The sequence below is a fragment of the Molothrus ater genome, chromosome 1, assembly GCF_012460135.2.
Source record: "Molothrus ater isolate BHLD 08-10-18 breed brown headed cowbird chromosome 1, BPBGC_Mater_1.1, whole genome shotgun sequence".
NCBI classification, from domain to species: domain Eukaryota; kingdom Metazoa; phylum Chordata; class Aves; order Passeriformes; family Icteridae; genus Molothrus; species Molothrus ater.
In genome coordinates this window covers 14,715,063-14,733,260 of record NC_050478.2, presented here as the reverse complement: position 1 = coordinate 14,733,260, position 18,198 = coordinate 14,715,063, and the positions used below count along the sequence as shown (strand labels likewise).

The 18,198-nt window shown below is 39.1% G+C and overlaps 1 protein-coding gene across 2 annotated transcripts in view; it reads right to left on the bottom strand.

The window, feature by feature from the left end:
• The window catches only part of NRP1 (neuropilin 1), a 112,930-nt gene that overhangs the window by 44,217 nt on the left and 50,515 nt on the right, over positions 1-18,198 (bottom strand). For both annotated transcript variants that reach the window (XM_036405351.2, XM_036405358.2), the window contains exons 4-6: positions 17,948-18,175; positions 10,271-10,426; positions 7,382-7,548 (exon numbers count right to left, since the gene is read on the bottom strand). In XM_036405351.2, coding sequence (XP_036261244.1) covers positions 7,382-7,548; positions 10,271-10,426; positions 17,948-18,175 — 551 coding nt within the window. The remainder of the gene's footprint in view (positions 1-7,381; positions 7,549-10,270; positions 10,427-17,947; positions 18,176-18,198) is intronic.

The window sequence follows — 18,198 nt, the reverse complement described above, 5'->3', positions numbered from 1 at the left end:
GGGAGAGAGCAGAGAGCTCCCCTACCCAGCAGAATGGCACAAACCACTGATTTCTTGGTGTGATGGCAGCTTAAAAGCCAGCAAAATAGAACAAGTATTTTGAGTCAAGCCAAACATCTGAACCTGGTGAATGGGAAAAATAAAAACAAAAACAAAAGAGAGAGAAGAGCCACTTTGTACAAAGTGGATTTAATTTCTGTGAAATAAAGAAGAACAAGATGTGATGGAAAAAAACCAAAAATGAAATTAAACAAGCCAGTGGTGGTTAGTTTAAAACTAGTTTTAGTTTAGATTTAAAGATTTTAATTTCTTTCCCTCCTGGAACCAACTAGTGAAACTGAGATAAATGTACAAAATTATTTCAGTAGTTGCTGAATCAGTGCTTTTGGTGGACACATTTTTAATTCGCTATCTCAGCTCTAAAGGGCCATCTGTCTGACAGCCATTGAGGGGATGTAGGGCTGGCCTGGGAAGTAGATGCATAGGTAATTACAGAGCTACATACAAACTACTCAGATCTCTGCACAGTGGATCCCCTGGAAAAAAAATGAAACTATTTTAATGATTGGGCTGGCAGTGGGGGCTCAGAGGGGCTCTGCTTCTGCTGCTCCTCCATATGTTGCACTCAGGATTGCTTGAAGCCACACAGGACTCCCCTCTGTATTAGGCCTGATGTTGAAACATTTCAGAGGGAGGTAGAGAGGATTTTCTTCTAAACTGCATTTTGCACCTGCGCTACCAGAGCAATAAGGCTGCCAATGGTTTTGCACAGTTCTCTGAGCATCTCTCCAGCCTCCCCAGAGTGATAAATCTATGGCTGGGAACTTTCTGGTACTAAAATAGCTCTTAAAGCACTTTGAATAATCAAAAAACCTTCATACTTTGTAGGGCCCTTTTATTTCTCACTCTCCCTCTAGTTTAATTTCAGTACTTGCCTTTGTGAAACTCTACCATTTATTCCCATGTCACAGTAAATAAAGGTATGAATGTATCCTGCTGGGTCAATTAACCCCGGTTCTGTGCTGTGTCACAGTCTGTGCTGGCTGTGATTTCCAGAAAGGAATATTCTTTTGTCATTCTTTGCCCATGTGCAAAGCATGTTAAGACCGCTAAGATAACTGTAACACTTTTCAACACAAAGCTAACTCTGCTTTTTGTGATTTCTGGAGTGCAGTTATGAACTGTAAAATGACATGAACTAAATTCATGACTTATAATCTAAAGTGGCAGAGAAGACAAAGGACTGACAGTTTTTGTGCTTTAATGTCAGTGTGCTCCCTAATGATGGGCAAGCCCCACCACAAAGCCTTGAACTCCAGCTCTTAGGTTGTCCTTCAAAGGCCAGGAAAACTGGGAGGCTGAGATTTCCCAGTTTTCATGCTATTCTATACAGTAATATGCTGCACTTTACTTCTGCACCAAACTCCAAAAGAAACCAGAAATCATAATAAAAATAACAGGCACTGTTGACCAGCGCATCCATGGCTTTTTATGTGAAGTATTTAGATAAACTTGCTGGGCAAAGTCAGCCTAAACATCTGCCTGATGTAAGAATAAACCTGTTAATGAAATGAATGTGCTGTGCAGCAGCAAATATAAATACTGACTATGTTTTTAAGTGAATACCTGATAAGGAAATCAGCTATGACACAGATGAAAGGTCAAGACACCAAATGATGAACTGCAATTATTTTCAGAAGTGATATGGAAATAAATCAGTATTAATCTATATACCAGTTCACATCAGTGATGCATGCTCCTGGGTTACACTTACAAAGGAGCAAATAATGAAGAATGTAGGTTAAAAAGTAAAGGAATGATGACAAATGTGGAAGGTAAATTCCATCTCAGAGCTCCCTCTCAATTCTGATGAAGTAGTGTATACAGAGAAATGCTTTAAATCAATGGGAGTATATTTTCCTTGCACAGCAGAGTTAGTGTTAAATAAACAACTGATATTTCAATCAGTGAAGGAAAGGGGGATCTCCCAGGCTGTTTTTTGAGGAGACCTATTGTTACCTCTCTGGCCTTTCTCCAGACTCCTGAATGCTGAAAGATGCAGAGGGAGAATTTTGCACCAGATCAGCTGACGCTCCAGGGCTGTCTGGTCTAGAGGTCTCGATTACTGCAGGGGTTGTAGGTGCCAAAGGGCTGGGTGGGCAGTGAGATAGGGACTGGCAGGCAGAGGCCAGAGGGAGCCTGGTGCTCCCTGTGCCAACCCCTGAGTTTGCAGGTTCATACGTGGTATCAGGTCTGTGTCCTGCTGAAAAACCCCGCAGTATAAATTTGGGCTGGTTTGGCTGGATTTGTGTCATATTAGCCAGAACACACAATAAGGAGTTCATCTTAGTGTAAGGCCCCATGACAGCTGCAGAATGACAGATAATGCTCAATCCAGAGCATACTGTCCACTTACGTTAACACCCTGTTAATGTTTTTGAACAAGTTTGAACTGGCAGAGAGTGCTTATATCAGGCTAGTGCTTTTTGGTTTATGGCTGCAAAGTTTTGATCTGATACCAGGATTCTTAAAGCTGCATTTATGGTTTTCTCCTACCCCAGACATAACGTGAACTGAACATCTCATGTTATTAACGAACACATTTTAGTCTCTGGGCAAAGTGGAGGTCTCACTCACTGTTACAGGATGAGAGAAAAATTGTGCCACCCATTCAGCTTGGTGGGAGCACAAAGATTTGTGTTATATGCATTAGAAGAAACATTTTGATAGAAAACATACAGATCCTGCAGTAAAAGTACCCAGAAGGTGTTGCTCCTTGTAGGTTTGAAAACCCGCCCCGCGATGAGGATTGATGGCAGCCCAGGCTCCCAGTGACCCTGGTAATAGGCAATCAGTCTCCCCTCAAAGCCACACACGTGGGTTTCAAGTGTCCCTGTGGGGGCTCCTCTGGAGCTCCCCCTGCTCCTGACCTGGGGCTGCTGGCCACAGCCCATCGGGGCATCCCTGAGCCACAAGGTCTTGCCAGGCACAATGGCCTGTGGCTCCTTCTCAAAGGACTGAGAAATAAGATGCAAAAAGACCCCTAGTATAAAGATTTTGCATGTTATTTTTTCAGAGAAGTGTAAATGTAACTGCTTTCTTAAACGTGAACATTAAATCTACTCTGTAAAAACACAATTACTGCTGCCATGGCAGGCATCACTTGTCCCTTTTGAAGGAATGCCTTGAAAATGCAATCATAAAATCCTTGTGCATTATGGATTTCATTAACATTGTACTCCCCTAGGATTCCCAATTGCACAATAACAGGAGTTCTTTAAATTTTAAATACCACAGACAGGAACAATTTCACTAAAACCAGATGTGAAACCCTTGCATGGGCCTTCTTACTGGTTCTAAGTACTGAAACTGGCTGGTAATTGATACCTACTAACATGTTTGTTGTTCAGATTACAGAAATGGAAACACTATACTATTTTTCCTGTGAAAGGATACATTAATGAGGGACAATGACTTACATTGCAATGGCAGTTCCCTGCTCATGATTAAATTAAAGATCTGGTTTTATTTTTTATTCTAAATTATGCTGTTTCAAACTGAAGGGCAGTCAAGTGTGTGAAACATAAGTGCAATAAACAAGTAGGCTGGGCTTAAGGTTGGGATGCTAATAACATCCCATATAACAATAAACTACCTTCACACATATTTTTGGCAGCCCTTGTTCCCTCATGCATATCTTTATTCCATTCATATTGGAAAATTCACAGACTTATTAATGTGTTTTTAAAGAAGAAATTCAATCTAGAGTGACTCTGTTTCTGATTAAGGAATCACTCCAAAGCTCATGTTAGTTGAGCAATTTTCAAAGTGTGTTTGAGGGTAAAAATAAAATGGAGAAAGTGCTGGGCAGACTTGCGGTGCGACTGTACTATGGTTATTTTGAATCTAAGCTTTGAAATTGATTTTCAAACAACTAAGGAAATGAAGAGAAAGGCAACTTTCACGTAACAGAGCCCTGTAAGCAGGTGGAACTCAGATGGACTCAGGAGTTCATACCTGTCAGCCACAAAGGAGCAATCTAGTTTTTCCACAAATGATAGGATTCAGGTCCACAGATGGAACTCATGCAAATCCATTACTATTAACAAGCCAACACAATTTTCCTAATTATTTTCATCAAAATGGTCCCAAAGATTTCAACAGCTCAAAGGAGACAATAATATCTCATGCCCTCCAGACGTCCTCTAGATACCAATCTCCTTTGGTTGATACTCAACGAGGTTTTCTGTTTCTTTTGTCTTAACAAAAACATTAACCTTGAAGGGAGAGGCAAAAGGAAGAGAAAGGAGAACTATAATATTTCCCCTATACAAAGAAACCCCAACACACTGAGGAGATTAATATTTGGAGCTGAATTTTCAAGCTGTTCTGCCCATGTATGACTGTACACAGATCATATAGATGCCCTAGTTGCATATGCACATTAGCAGCTCAAAGACAGATATCTCTATTTAACCAGCTGCAGTGTTTGTGTAGGTATGGAAACCTGCAATTATGAAAAAATTAATGGTTAACTGATACACACAAAACTTCTGTCTCCCAGACAAGGGCATATAGGCAGAAATCTTCACTTTGAAAGTTCTAAGTTCAGCATTGCTGTATCCTTCAGCTTTGTTTTTTTGCTGTTGAATATCTTCTAGAGTTCTGCACTGTGCAGCAAAAATCCATTTATGCTGCACTGCACAAAAGCAAATACTTCACATAAATGACTAGTTTACAATAGCATGCACAACAAAGCAGAACAAAGTGACCTCAGTCCTTCACATACAAGTGCCTTCCTGCTTTTTATAAAATATTACAATTTTTTTCCTATGGATAATTTCAGAGTACTTTATCAGTTACATGTCCTTGGTTGTTTGTCTGTAAGCTCTTATGGAGATGAACATCTGTTCCCAGGGATATTTGTACAGAGGAAACATGGGACTTCAATATTTTATCCAGAAACAAATTCACAACATGCACTTACTGCCAGTGGCATCAAGACTTTGTAGAAGATGGAGGTTCATATGCACAAGGACCCTCTTATTGAGGTTTCTGGGAGTCCAAAGCCCTTAGCACTCATCACAAGATGGTCAATTAACAGGAAAGCATTAGGAAAGAGTTGGAAGTTTGAATTATCGATGTCAGTGTAGAACTAAACCACAATAAAATAAGCATAATCAGAGCCAAATAAAAATTATCAGAGCCAAAGATGAGTTAAGTTGTTGTACCTTGTAAAAGGGGATGATATACTGAATCTCTGAACTAGCTCAGTTCCTTCTGCTGCACAGGTTGTGTTCTGCAGCAAGTGTAAAGCATCTCTACTCAACACAGTGAACCTTCAAGCAAGAACTTGTAGGCTCATTCCTGACAACAGGACACAGCTACAGCCTAATTGCTCTGTGATGAAATCTGCCTTGGGGATGCTGGTCCCTCCACACAGGCCCTGGGAGCAAACGAGATGTCCAAAGGACTGCTCAGGGAAATGGCTCCTGCTGCTCTTTCCAGACCAGGAGCTGCGTGAAGAAGATGAGAACTGTGGCATGAGCAGCACAGCATGCAAATAACCACCAGCTTCTGGGCAGATGTGGTAGCTGAAGGCAGCAAAAAGCTGCTAAAAATTATGCTCAGTGGTTTTTTCAGCCCCTGAGCACCCTGGTTTATGGCAGGAGGAAAAGGAGGCTGAGAAATTCATGTGCAGGGGGCCTGAGGTACCCTGAGCTGCTTTAAGCATAAAACCTGGAGTAGTCTGAATTCTGTTATGTGTCTATTATTAAAGAAGTTTATGGTCAAAAGAAGTCCTTTGAAACTTTTTCTCAGAAAGATCTAGTTCTAAGTGAAAGGATTAAGATATATAGATATATAGGCAATATATAGGTACGTAGTTATCACAATTTAATAAAGTTAATAAGCACACAGAACACATGAATGAGATTTGACTAACTCTCTTGTTTTGATTATCTGGTCATAAATGTGCAAGTGACAGCAGAAAAGAAGGAAACAAAGGAAAAGTGGCGGCCCTGCGACCAGATGAAACACATGGAATTTGATTCCGATGCATTCCACCCTTTTTCCATGTGCATTCCATGGCTTGCAAGTGGCAATGATTAATAACAAGCCTTGCACTTAGATAAGGTTGAGGAGATTTTAGTGTTTATTCCTAAATAATGAAAAAGTATCAACAGATATTTTTTTTTGCCTCTCTGAAGTCTGATTAGGTCCATTGTACTCAATTGCCAGGAGCTCAGGATGCACAGGGGCCCCCAGGCAGGACACCTGAGAGGCCCCTTGTGTGCCAGGGATCAGAAATGAAAGACTTCCCCCTCCTTCTTCCCTTTTCTAACTATTACTCAACACGTTTTTGAGCTTTCTTGCAGACATCAAACCTCACAGGAAACATCAGTGTGAACACTTGTATGAAAGGCTAATAAGGCATTGTTTTCATATGTCAGTTAGTAATTTCCTATAGAAAATAACAAAAGTAGGAGGAATGTCTCAAATCTATGAAAAAGTTTTCAATATTAGTAATATAATATGCTTAAGCATTTCTCTTAGCTTTTGCCAACAGAAATATATTCTAGGTTTCAGGTAAGTATTGTAAGTCAACTTAAAATTGAGGAAAATCAATGGTTTTTCACATAATTATATTAATACTTCCCTGCTCGTATAGTTTTTTGTACACAGTAATTGATATGAATAATCTGAACCTGTTCAAGAGTTATGTACCATTCAGCTATGTACCTGATGATATTTAACAAACAAGTCCAAAGAGACTGACTGAACTCAAGGACTCTCTTCATGGTAACAAATGTTTGCAGGATTTCTCCTGTGCTAGCAGAGCAAAGCCAGGGCAGCCCATCTTGGTAATGAATGTTGTGTTTAAGGATGTGGAAGAATAGCCACCAGACAGAGACCATTGAGCTCATTCTGTGAGTAACACATTCTAGAAGGGACATAGGTCTTCTGAGGTGAAATCTGAGTGCATGAAAACACCACATTGTATTAATGCTTAACTGTAATCAGCTAGAGACATAGCACACGCTCAGTTTACTGGGACATTCCTCTTTAAGTGCATGTTAAACTAATATTGACTTTTCCACTAAACCAAAATCTCCGTTATTTGTGCCCAGAAGACTGAAAAAACAATAGATGTGGGAAGTAGAAGAATTAATCTTCCTGACCTTTTCTTTTTCTGTGCCTTTGGGAGTAAGTCTTTTTTTGTCTGTCTAATGGGGAATATGAGTTATTCCCTTGCAACAATTCTTAAATTATGTAGAAGTACTTCACTGTGTTATTATTTTTTTCTTTCTTTTGCATTCTTCACATCCAATAAACTCCACAGAGTATTATTAATAACATCTTTAAAATGTTATCTTTTTACCTGTATCCATTCTCTGATAGAATCTTCCCCTGGGGTCCATCCATTCTCAGGGTAATTTAGCCGGGCCCTTTCTGAAGACCAGATAGCACTGTACTGGGAGGAGACAGTGATCTGATCAGAGTGAATCTCTCCTGACTCCATGCCTAGTGGTTCCATGCACTGGAAATCTGAAGAAAAATAAATTACCATCATTATTATGGTCAGCTTTTTGATTTAGACTTTGAATAATAAGAACATTTACCTGCTTTGAATATGAATATCTAAGAATTTATTGTTATGTGACTTTGAATACTTTAGCAACTTTAAGTGAGGCAGTGTTGGGCTTATGGTGTCATTCTTAATACTGCCATTTGAGTTGCCATGGCAATTCCTGCAATAATAATGCTATACAAATATTTTAGCCCAGTATTGTGTCCATTTCAGTGCAGGACAATAGAACTGTCTATCCTAGGCTAGCACAGACACTCCTGTGGATTCATAATATAGAACAATCTATGTTCACCTCAAAATTATGCAAAAACCCAGAAAAGACAAATTAGACTATTTTATGAAATAATTTGATTTTAAAACTATTTACTTCAGTACAAAAAATATAAAATGCTTAAAACATTTATTAAAATTTTATCCATTCTCTTTGGATTCTGGACACTGAATGAAATAGATCAACAAAATTTGAATTCAGGCCACAAAATTATTGACCTAAGGAAATTACCAGCTCTTCTGTAATGTGGTGCATTGTAAATGAGTTGATCATCTCCATTCAATCTCTTTTTGTTTACACAAAAATTACCAAGCTAATTTAGAATCAATTGACTTCCTAATCACTATGGTGAGTTCAAAGGTTGGTAGGGCAGAGTGACTCAATTCTTCTCTCAGTCTTTAAAAATAAAGGCTGCAACCCCTACTAAGGGAAGAGAAGCCACGAGCTTCAGACAGATCCTCACACCCAGGTGCTCCTGGGCCTTCATGTCAGTACAAGGGCACCCCAGTACAAGGGCAAGAGAAAAAACCCCATGTACCCATGCTTCTGTTCAAGGACTTCACACTATAAAATAGAATTAATTCCTTTATTAGAAATTAAGCTAACATAACTCTGTGAAATTGAGTTGGATATATGTTGGATATATGCTCCTTTTTATTGCACCTTCTCTGGAGCTGATGTGTCTCTAATAGGGGTGGGTGCTGAGCTGAAAGCTTCAACAGCCATGAGTTGGAAAATTGAGCTTTAAATATACAAAGTTTTGTGTTTTCAATGAAAATTAAAGTATTGTGGGAAAAAACCCAAAAAACAACTTAAATCTTTTATCAGAGATCCAAAAATTTACATTTGGTAACATTCTCAGAGTATTTTACAGGAGCTGTAGAGGGGGTTTCCCATAACTCAATCATACCAACAGCATTTCCTGTGGAATAGGACCCTCTCTTCCAGTTCTGTGCTGCTTCAATGTATTAGGTACACGGTCAAGTACTGAAGCTGAACTACAGCAGGGTAAGACTCAAAGGAAAGGAACTTCTGCATGAAAGCTACAGGAAAGCCATAAGGCACTACAGAGAATGCAAAGCATGATAGGAGGAGTAATACCAAAATACCTAAAAAGTGTCTGATTTGATCCAGACACATTGGATTTCCCTGTAGGCTACTGAGAGGGACAAGTAGCTCCTGGGGACACCTCACATGCCTGGGATAGTTAGGTTGGGCTGTCCTCTGGAGGTGACCAGACAACACAAAGAGTAAGGGTGGCTGAAATTAAGCGAGAGAATTTGCTTCTCTGTCTAAGTCTGCAGCATATAAAATGCTTCCTCTTGTCATCCAAAAGGGTTTTCATACACACCAACTTCTGTTCTGCTGTCCTGTGTTTAAGAGCTGAAGGCATCTTGGCATAGCAGATATTATTAATTCTGATTTCAGAGTGATGGTGCATCTACAGCCTGGGTAGGGTGACTGTGGAGGAGGGGGACATGGGGAACACAAATTGTTTGTGCCGGTTATGAAGGGATGGGAGCAGCACCTACATAAGGAGAAACCAAACTAGCTGAAGGTACAATGCTTTCCATCCACAGAGGCTGTGAGTCCCCCATTCCCTCTTCCTGCCTACATGTGTGTAAGAAAGCTGTTAAAAAGGCTTGGAGTGGAGGAGAGATGGGGAGTTACGGCTAAATTTTCAGTTTACTCATTTTTCTTTTGTCCCTTTTTTCATTAAACAAGTACATCAAATCTGTATGAATCTGCTCAAAACTCAGTAAAGACACAGAAAGGAGAGGGAGTTTGATATAAAGTGTTTGTTTTATCACTGAGGAAAGCAATGAAATCTGCAAGGACATGGTGTAACACAGCGTGTTATTTTCCTGTTTCCCTCACTTCATTTCATTCTCTGTCCAAAGGGTAAGGATGAAAAGGAGTCAACTGAGAAAAAAATACAAAACACAGAACAAAGCTTAGCTAGCTTATGAAATGGTTTAACAAGAGCACATATATTAAATGGGTTCTTTTTATTCAAGAAATCGATCATCAAAGCTTATTCCATGTAATAAAAGAAGGCTTTGGATAGTGCATTCATTGTTCATGTTTCATTGTTTTAATGCAAGTGTTCAATTGCTCTGCATTCCTGCGTTTCCTTGGTCAGCACAGTTTTTCACAATAATTATCCCAACTTCCTGGCAATACAGTGGAATAAAACTGCAAGGAGAATTCTGCTTCTTGCACTTCTTTTCAAAGGGCAGCTGTTCTTTAAAAAAAAAAGAAAAGAAAAAAAAGAAAAACAGAACCAATCTTTCTCTACCCTCTTATTTATTTAAGGTTTCTTTAAAGCTTCAGACAACACCTGGTGTGCAAGAAGACATAACAGAGAGCATTTTCCAAGAAGCTCTGCGGGATAGATAAATACTGACCTTCTGAGACACTGCTCTGTGACACACTGTAGTTTGCTGAGAAGCCCTCCTTTGCTATTGCACTGTCAGTGTAGAATACCATTGAAAGGATCCCCGTTGAAGAGCGGACACGTCCTGGGTTGTTTTGCCCACAATAACGCCCGATGTGTGGGCCAACTGCAAAGAAACAGGATACAATAGTAAACTGCCAGGGCTGCTCTGACAATTGGTGCCACTACAATATCCTCCCAAAGACAGTCCCTCAGCAGGAAACGGTCAACCTCTGTAACAGCTCAAAATAACAATGCCATCAATAATTCAGCGATGAACAATAAATTGTTTATCCTACCCTGGCAATCATACTTCTAAAATGCTCTGGATAGCACTCCATGAACCTCTGAAAATGTACAGACCCAGGATTTAGAAAAGTGTCCTTCAAAGTGTGCAGAGTGGGCAGTGATGCACAAAACTACTCATACAAAGCACCACAAGTATTTTCCAAAGTGTGATTGAAGCACCAATTTATGACAAGAGCAACTGAATGGCCTGATTTGCCAACCTAGTACACAAGATGCTGTGTACTAGGAGTTCAAACTGTGCCTTCCAGGTTTTATGCTCTATAGAGCAGATGATCTGTTAATTTCATTTCAAACTTTGAAAAAACATTTTTGACTCATATTGAGGCTATGACCAATGACTCTTCATCCCCCTTTATTTAGGCTTTCAAAACCCCATAGCTCTTTTGCCCATATCATCAATATTAAGGAATATTGAAAAAGAATTTGAGAGTGAAATCTTAATCCTTTCAAAAGAGCAAGAATTTCTTAAGTATATCTTCATGTCACAGAATACACACACATACACAGTTACATGATCTCTCTTCATGTTAATACTGTATAAACCAGATTTTGGTATTTTTCAACATTTCCTGGGCAGTGAGATAATCTTTTTCCTTAATTAAGCTACTCAATTCACAACCAACATATGTGGCCTTCTAGCACTTGAGCATTCCCTACAGATAGGTCCCTAGGCTGTGGAATGGTGGTACATCTGTGCTTACAAACAATAAGAGAAGATAATGCTAAAACCCACCCATGGAGCCAATCATGAAAATAATCATGAGGCGTCATTCTAATGCTTACACCACTGGCTTTCCAGGCTTAAATTAACACCTTGTCATTTCTCTAGGAAGTCCATTACACTTTCAGTTTAAAATGTAAAATGTTTAGATATCCTAATTATTCACAGTTCAAAGAAAATCTGCAGCTAACATAATTTTCTAGTCCTTTATTGGCATTTTCCAACAAGTAAAACAGCTCCAGCTTGGAATAACTTAATACTTACTTATGTAAGCTACACATTTCTGTAAGGCCCTAGAGTTGCCAGAAAGAGGGAGCTCAGATGTTATAGCTCTTGTTGCCAGCATGTGCTTTTCTATCCATATTCTGGCCACAGTAACTCTTCTGTTGCCTTGGCAATCCCATGGCATTTGAAATACCTGCCAATTCAGACTTTTTCCACTAAGGTTGTTCCATGAAGCATTGATAAAATGAAACATCCTATGGAGGATATGAATTGAATTCTTCCTCATCCTAGAAATCATTAAAGCTTCATGGTTTTATTTTTCAGAGAGAGAAATTTGTTTAGACTATTACCATTAATGGCTTTTTAAAAACATAAAATAATGCCCCCACATTCCAGGTGCTGCAGGTTTTTGGTTTTGTGTTTGCTTTTGTTTTCTTTTGCATTTTCTGTGTGCAAACAGCTCTGATCCTGCTCTTTCTCAGAATGGCTTTCAAGATTATAGCTGCTGATGGTGCTCTGAGCTGCAAGAATGTAAGGAGGATAAGGCTACCATGTTATGGTGCTCTGAGCCTCCCTCCTCCCATTTCCTGCAGGGAAGCCTCTTTGAAAGGGCAAACAGAAGAGAACTTTGTTTAAAGCAGACAGGCTTCAAGATTCCCCATGACTCACTGGTTTATAATTTTTAAGACATATTTAGTGATTATGCATTTGAGTCTTCAAGAGATTGGCCCTGCCATCACAGTACTATTCCCTTTGCCAGCTATGTGGATGCAAGTGCCAAAAAAGTGCAGAATATGACACAAAGAGGTATTGAATTTTTTGTGCAACGTGTAAACCTTAGCCTGCTGAGCTAATACGATATTGATCTGAGCACAACTGGATGAAATAGAAATTCTCCTTCTTCCATAAATAGCTAACACAAAGTTCCTCCCTTCCATCCTTTTTTTCCATTTAAGCCTTGAAAACTTTTGAATGACAATAAATTATCAAATATTTCATGTGTCACCACATCAAATAAATGCTGTGCAGGAAACCCATCTGAGGAATCATTCGGAGGGTGAGACTGCTGTCTGTTTAGGTGGACCATGCCACTGGTTATGTTTTACCATCTTCCTGACAATTCCTTAGGAAATGAGATGGGATTTCATATTAGACTGTATAGAGTTCTAAATGGGAATTCTGGGGCAAAAGGTGCTGAAAAGTCACTAGGCCAGCCACTAACTGTGGACCCTCCTGTTGCTATGACAGCACCCCTCAGTAAGGGCTACTCCAAATGTCACTTGGATTATGTCCTCACTCATGGATGCTTCTACACTACCTGCAGAACAAAGGCATTGCAGTGAGCCAGCCACCTCATCTGGCTGCCTATGCTGTAGCAACTTCTGAGACCTTGGCTTCTCTTTTCACTGACACAGCATTATACAGTGGAAATCTGAGTAACTTTCTGGTTAACAGATGGAGGGACAACTAAGAAATCTATTTTGCATGCATTTCCCAAAATGCAGAATCTAATTCTATAGCTGGGATAAATCCTTGATTATTCTTAATAAGTATTTTGGAAGGTTTACAGATCAGAGTGCAGAATATATAGTAAGTGGCTGGTGGTTTAAGACTAAACAGAAACCTTATCCTAACTGATTCTTCTTTTCTTTACCATTGTTTGCCCTTCTGCACAAAGAATATTGATATGAGGAAATTCTGAATATTACTGAAATACACTTTTACCTATCTAGCTGAAATATTAGCTTTTGGAATTAGGTTTAAGAACCCCCCCCCAAAAAAAACCCAAAAGCAAGGAAAAAAGGTGTATCAGACTTCTAAAATAGTAAAACAAATGTTATGTTAACTAGCCATGTATTTAAAGTTGTTTTTTATAAGCTTCCATGTATGTTGTGAACAGTATTTTCACATCACTATAATTTTTATTGAAAAATATTTGCACACAATTTAGGATGCTGAGGAAGAAACAACCAAAAAATTAATTCCATCCTCACATTCCAGTAGTCAACCACACTGAGCTTGTGTATGCTCTTAGATCTTAATGGTTTCTCACAAGAGTGTAGAAAGCAACCACAACAGGAGAAACACACTTAGATTAATAGCAACCTTCATTTGCACTGATGTTAATGACTGCAGTAAAGCATTCTGCTTTGCTCTGTAATTCAGTGGAAGCTCTTGTGGTATTGACTGAAGCAGCAATGCTTAGGCTGTGGTTCTCAAACCATATGTAAACTTCTTTAAATTACGTTTGAGCTCTAGTAGACAGCCTATAGAGCTTCAAAGAGAGCTGCATGATGAATATGTGCAATTCATCACTAAAGCTAGGCCTCCTCTTGAGTGGGCTATTTTTCTTCAAAGTCATCAATGGAGTGTTCTCAGCAGATGTTGGCTGAGATATATCTGTGCCTTGGGCAAAGATATTTTTGGTATCTACTTTATTCATGCAAAATCATATCTTTCTGTTCTGAGATCTACTCACTCTCCTGCTCTAAATCCACCTGTTATCTCTTTCAAACCATGGTCCCTTTTCTGTACAATATTTGCAACAAGCACCTGTAGTTCTCAGATATTCCTCAACAGGGTTTTTTTCACGAAACAAAATGCCAGGTTTGAGACTTTCCTGAATGCCTAGCATTCCCCTCTTGAAACAGCAAAACACTTACACCACTATTTAACTTCAGTCCTGGAAGGGTCCTTGGTGAATTCCTTTTGAGGGCAATCTAACTTCACATGCTTCAAAGATAAGCATGCATTTTGTAGAATCAAGTAGCAAATACTCAGCACTTGCCAGCTTCAATCCACTGAAAGGACAGCCAGGTAGGCTGAGGACTGCATGATTGTGACAGAGCATTTCAGGATTTATGTCTTTTTGAATGACTGTTACAGTTGCTGTCAAATTCTCTAACAGAAAATTGTTTTCCATCAGTGAAATAGAAATTATGTAGAAGTAAAATGTAAATGTAAGCTTACTGACTTTGACATATCCTTTTAAACATCATTGTGAAAATTTGTTTAAAAGAACATTTCTCTTCTCTACTTTTTTGCTTTTTTGGGGGGGAAGGAAAGAAAAAATAATCACAGCTGTATAAAACAGCAAATTTATTTCCTGCTGTTCTCTAGGGACAATAGCTTAATAAATTCTATAGTGAAAACATTTTCTACTTATGTTGGGTTTCATCTGCTCTAACTTAGGCATCTGAAGTTTACATCTGACTTAGGGATTCATAGCTTTCATTATAGTCAGTGAGACAAGACACTCCAGAGGTCTTCTAACCATGTCCTAAAGTAGATGTTGAGACAGGACAGGGTGGGATGCTGTTCCCTGCTGGGAACAGAGGGATAGCTGTGCCTGGCTCAAATAAATGCTCATGCCTATTTTCCAGAGATGCATGTTCAGGGGGCTGTCCACCTAATTCTGCTGTAGTTGAGACAACAACTATTTTCCAAAAAACTGTTCTCTCTCTCCTATTACAATACTGCCATCATTCCAGGAAACCACAGCTGTGATGCTGTGGAGCAGGGGATGTGAACTGAGGGATAAACATTTTTTTCATATATTAAAAAAACACTGTCACATTTCTATCAATGCAATACCAGCTTTAACACAACTGGGCATGTGAGCAGCAATGCATTACAACAAAGAAAAATAACTTCCTTTTCTAAACAGAGTGGGCCAGGGGACACCCTCTGGACCTGCAGCCAGTCACAGGGACTGCTCCTGGGACCAGACCAAGAGAGTGACACAACCTGCCCCTATGGGGCTCTTACTGGCTGGCCATGTCCAGCTTGCCTGTTGAGAATGATCCCTGGCTTTCACTGTCCTCCAAATCATGCTTAGGAATTTCTTGGGAAAGTGCAAATTGATGTGTGCTAAAACTGTGCAAGGGAGTACACCAGCAAATTAGAAGTGCACACAAGCATATTAATTAATATCAGTTAATGCAGAATACTTTTGCACAGGCTAAAGGGAAATGGACAAATGGCTCAAAGACTCACCCTGGGTGAGTCTCCCTCCATCAAAGGGAGCCATACTGTATAATTTACCACTGTGCAGAAATTTACTATTTTCATGTGGATACAAGTTAGATTTATTTTTCCTCAGATACTCTCTCTATATATTCTCCAGCATACAGACATTCTCTATCTTCAGTTCATGGCCAGGTTGTACCAGTGGTTTCCTGTGCCAGATTTGCTCTTCAGCTGAAATAGTTCTCCCTCCCAGGGATTCATCCTGACATGCATTTATAGAAAAGCAATCACATTCCCTCTTTCTTTGTAGTGTTAAGTTAAACAAGAGAGACTGACTGCTGGCTGAGGATCATCCTACAGTGAAATGATGCAGCAAACATTTTTCCTACAACATTTTTGCTGCAACCTCCAACAGTTTATATCAAAGAAAACATTTTTTCCAGCCTACAATTTCTGTTGAATATTTACAAGTAAACATGCAAGTACCCTTAGTGGATGTCAGGATCATTTTCAGTGCAGAGAGTTTGTGAGACAGTTTGCAGAAGGCTGATAATGCCTGTTGATAATTGGTCTTCAGTATGGCTCAGCCACTTTTTTGAACCAGGAAATTACTGCTTTGAAACCCTCTACATTGACAATAATGCATTTCTTTTTGGTTATATTACACATAAATTGATTTACTGGATCATCTTTTCAAATATCAGTTTAAACCCAAGCTCTACAGGACAGATTTGGCCTATATACAAATAAACCTATTATTAAACGTTCCAGACATCATTATTGTACTATTAAAATATTGTTTTTCTAATTGAAGCATTAAATACTAAATAGTCTTTTAGCTACTGTTATGGGTCTTTCTTCACTCATTATTGAAGTGGACTGAAAAGAGCCATGATAAACCCATTAAGCATAAAATATGAAGAGAAAAGCACAAATATATGCTAAAAGACATATATTTCCTGCAGCATCAATGGAAGCTTTAAGCAAAATTATATTGGGGATTTATTTAGGAAAACAGTCAAGTTTTAATGCATTATTAAAGTGTATTCCTTAAGTTATGTTTTCATTTAAATCAAATATTAATGTAGGATTAGCAGTTTGTAGAAACTGCCACTGCTGTTCATAAAACAAACCGAAAAAATCTATTAATATGGGTTATCACACTAGTGGAAAACTGAAATAGTTGTAATTAGTGCCCTATACAAACAACATAAATCTTCAGTCACTGAATTTTGCTACAAATTAAAAATTAAGAAGAAAAAGGACAGTTTCAAGATGCTTCTCTTTATCAGCTTATGCCAAACACAGAAACAGTGAAAAAGGCATCACTAAATCAGCTTTACATAGCTGTTTCCACACAGCTCATATAGGCATTTGGGCACCCTAAAGGCTGGGCATTCAGCTTGAACAATCCCTTATAGGCTGGAGCTGCAGCCTTTGGCTCCGGCCCCTTGGAGAGTTGATACATGGCTGCCCTGCCTAGGGGAGATTTGGATCTTGCGGACCCAAGATTGTACATGAAAATCATAGAGAAATCATGTAGCTATTTTATTTGTCAGACTCAGTGTAAAACAGGGGTATGGGGTTGGGCAGAAGGTGAAATGAGGGCTCTCTGGCTCCATAGGGTTAGCTAATATCTAGCTATGCACTTAGTGAATGTGCACAAGGTCAAGTGTGGTCAACAACTAAATGGAAAATTACTGAGATGGCAGAGACATTCCACAAGGGTACCCAACCCAACACACCCGCCCTGACAAATGAGGCCATCTAATCAGAGATTATAAATTAACAAATTAAGATAAAACCTTTGGATTTGCTTAAAGTGTTGGAAGAGAGATCACTATAATGGAGGAACCCTGCAGTGCCCAGTCACTGAAGTCACCTGAATGAATAACTCAGTGACTGTTTACTGACCTGGGTAATTGTTTAGTCACTATGATTTCAACTGCATGGACACCACATTTTCTCTGGCAAAAAGATTCTCTGCTTTGGCAGCTGGTCTGTAACACAATTCCTCTGCAAGTCAGAGGGTCAGTACCTGAAGTCCAGTTTCTGCAATTTGTTGGAAATGTCTGGACTATACTCTTGGGTTAGCTGTGAAAATTTGAGGACTCATTATAAGCCTTCACATTAATTTATTTTAGTGTAGGAGGTTCATCACATATTACCACTGAACACAGATGTTTCTGCTAAGCCAACTGTTAAAACTGAACATATTTCATTAAAAAAAAAAATCATTCACACTATGATATGCTTTACTGAATGAATTTACAGAGCATTTTCTCCATTTCTTTTTAATTCAACTCACTTCACATAAATCAAGCAAGGATCTCTCTAGCATGACAGTTTAAAAAATGGGACTATGCCTTCTGCCCGCCACTACATAGTAATGGTTATGCATATTACAGTCCATTTTTCTCTTACCATCGGGGAATCCATCCCAGATTTCCAATCGGTCATAGCGACAGAATGCTCCCCCTGGAGTATTTGAATCGGGTTCTAGCTCAAAGCTTTCAAATTCCAGTACAATCTCTGACATCTTTGGTGCAAAGATAATGTAAGTGCATTCAAGGCTATTGGGATATTTTTCAGGGAATCCAGGGGACTTTATCACTCCACTTGATGAAGTAAAGTTTCTGGAACATTCAGGTCCTGTAGGAGAAGGAGAAAAATCA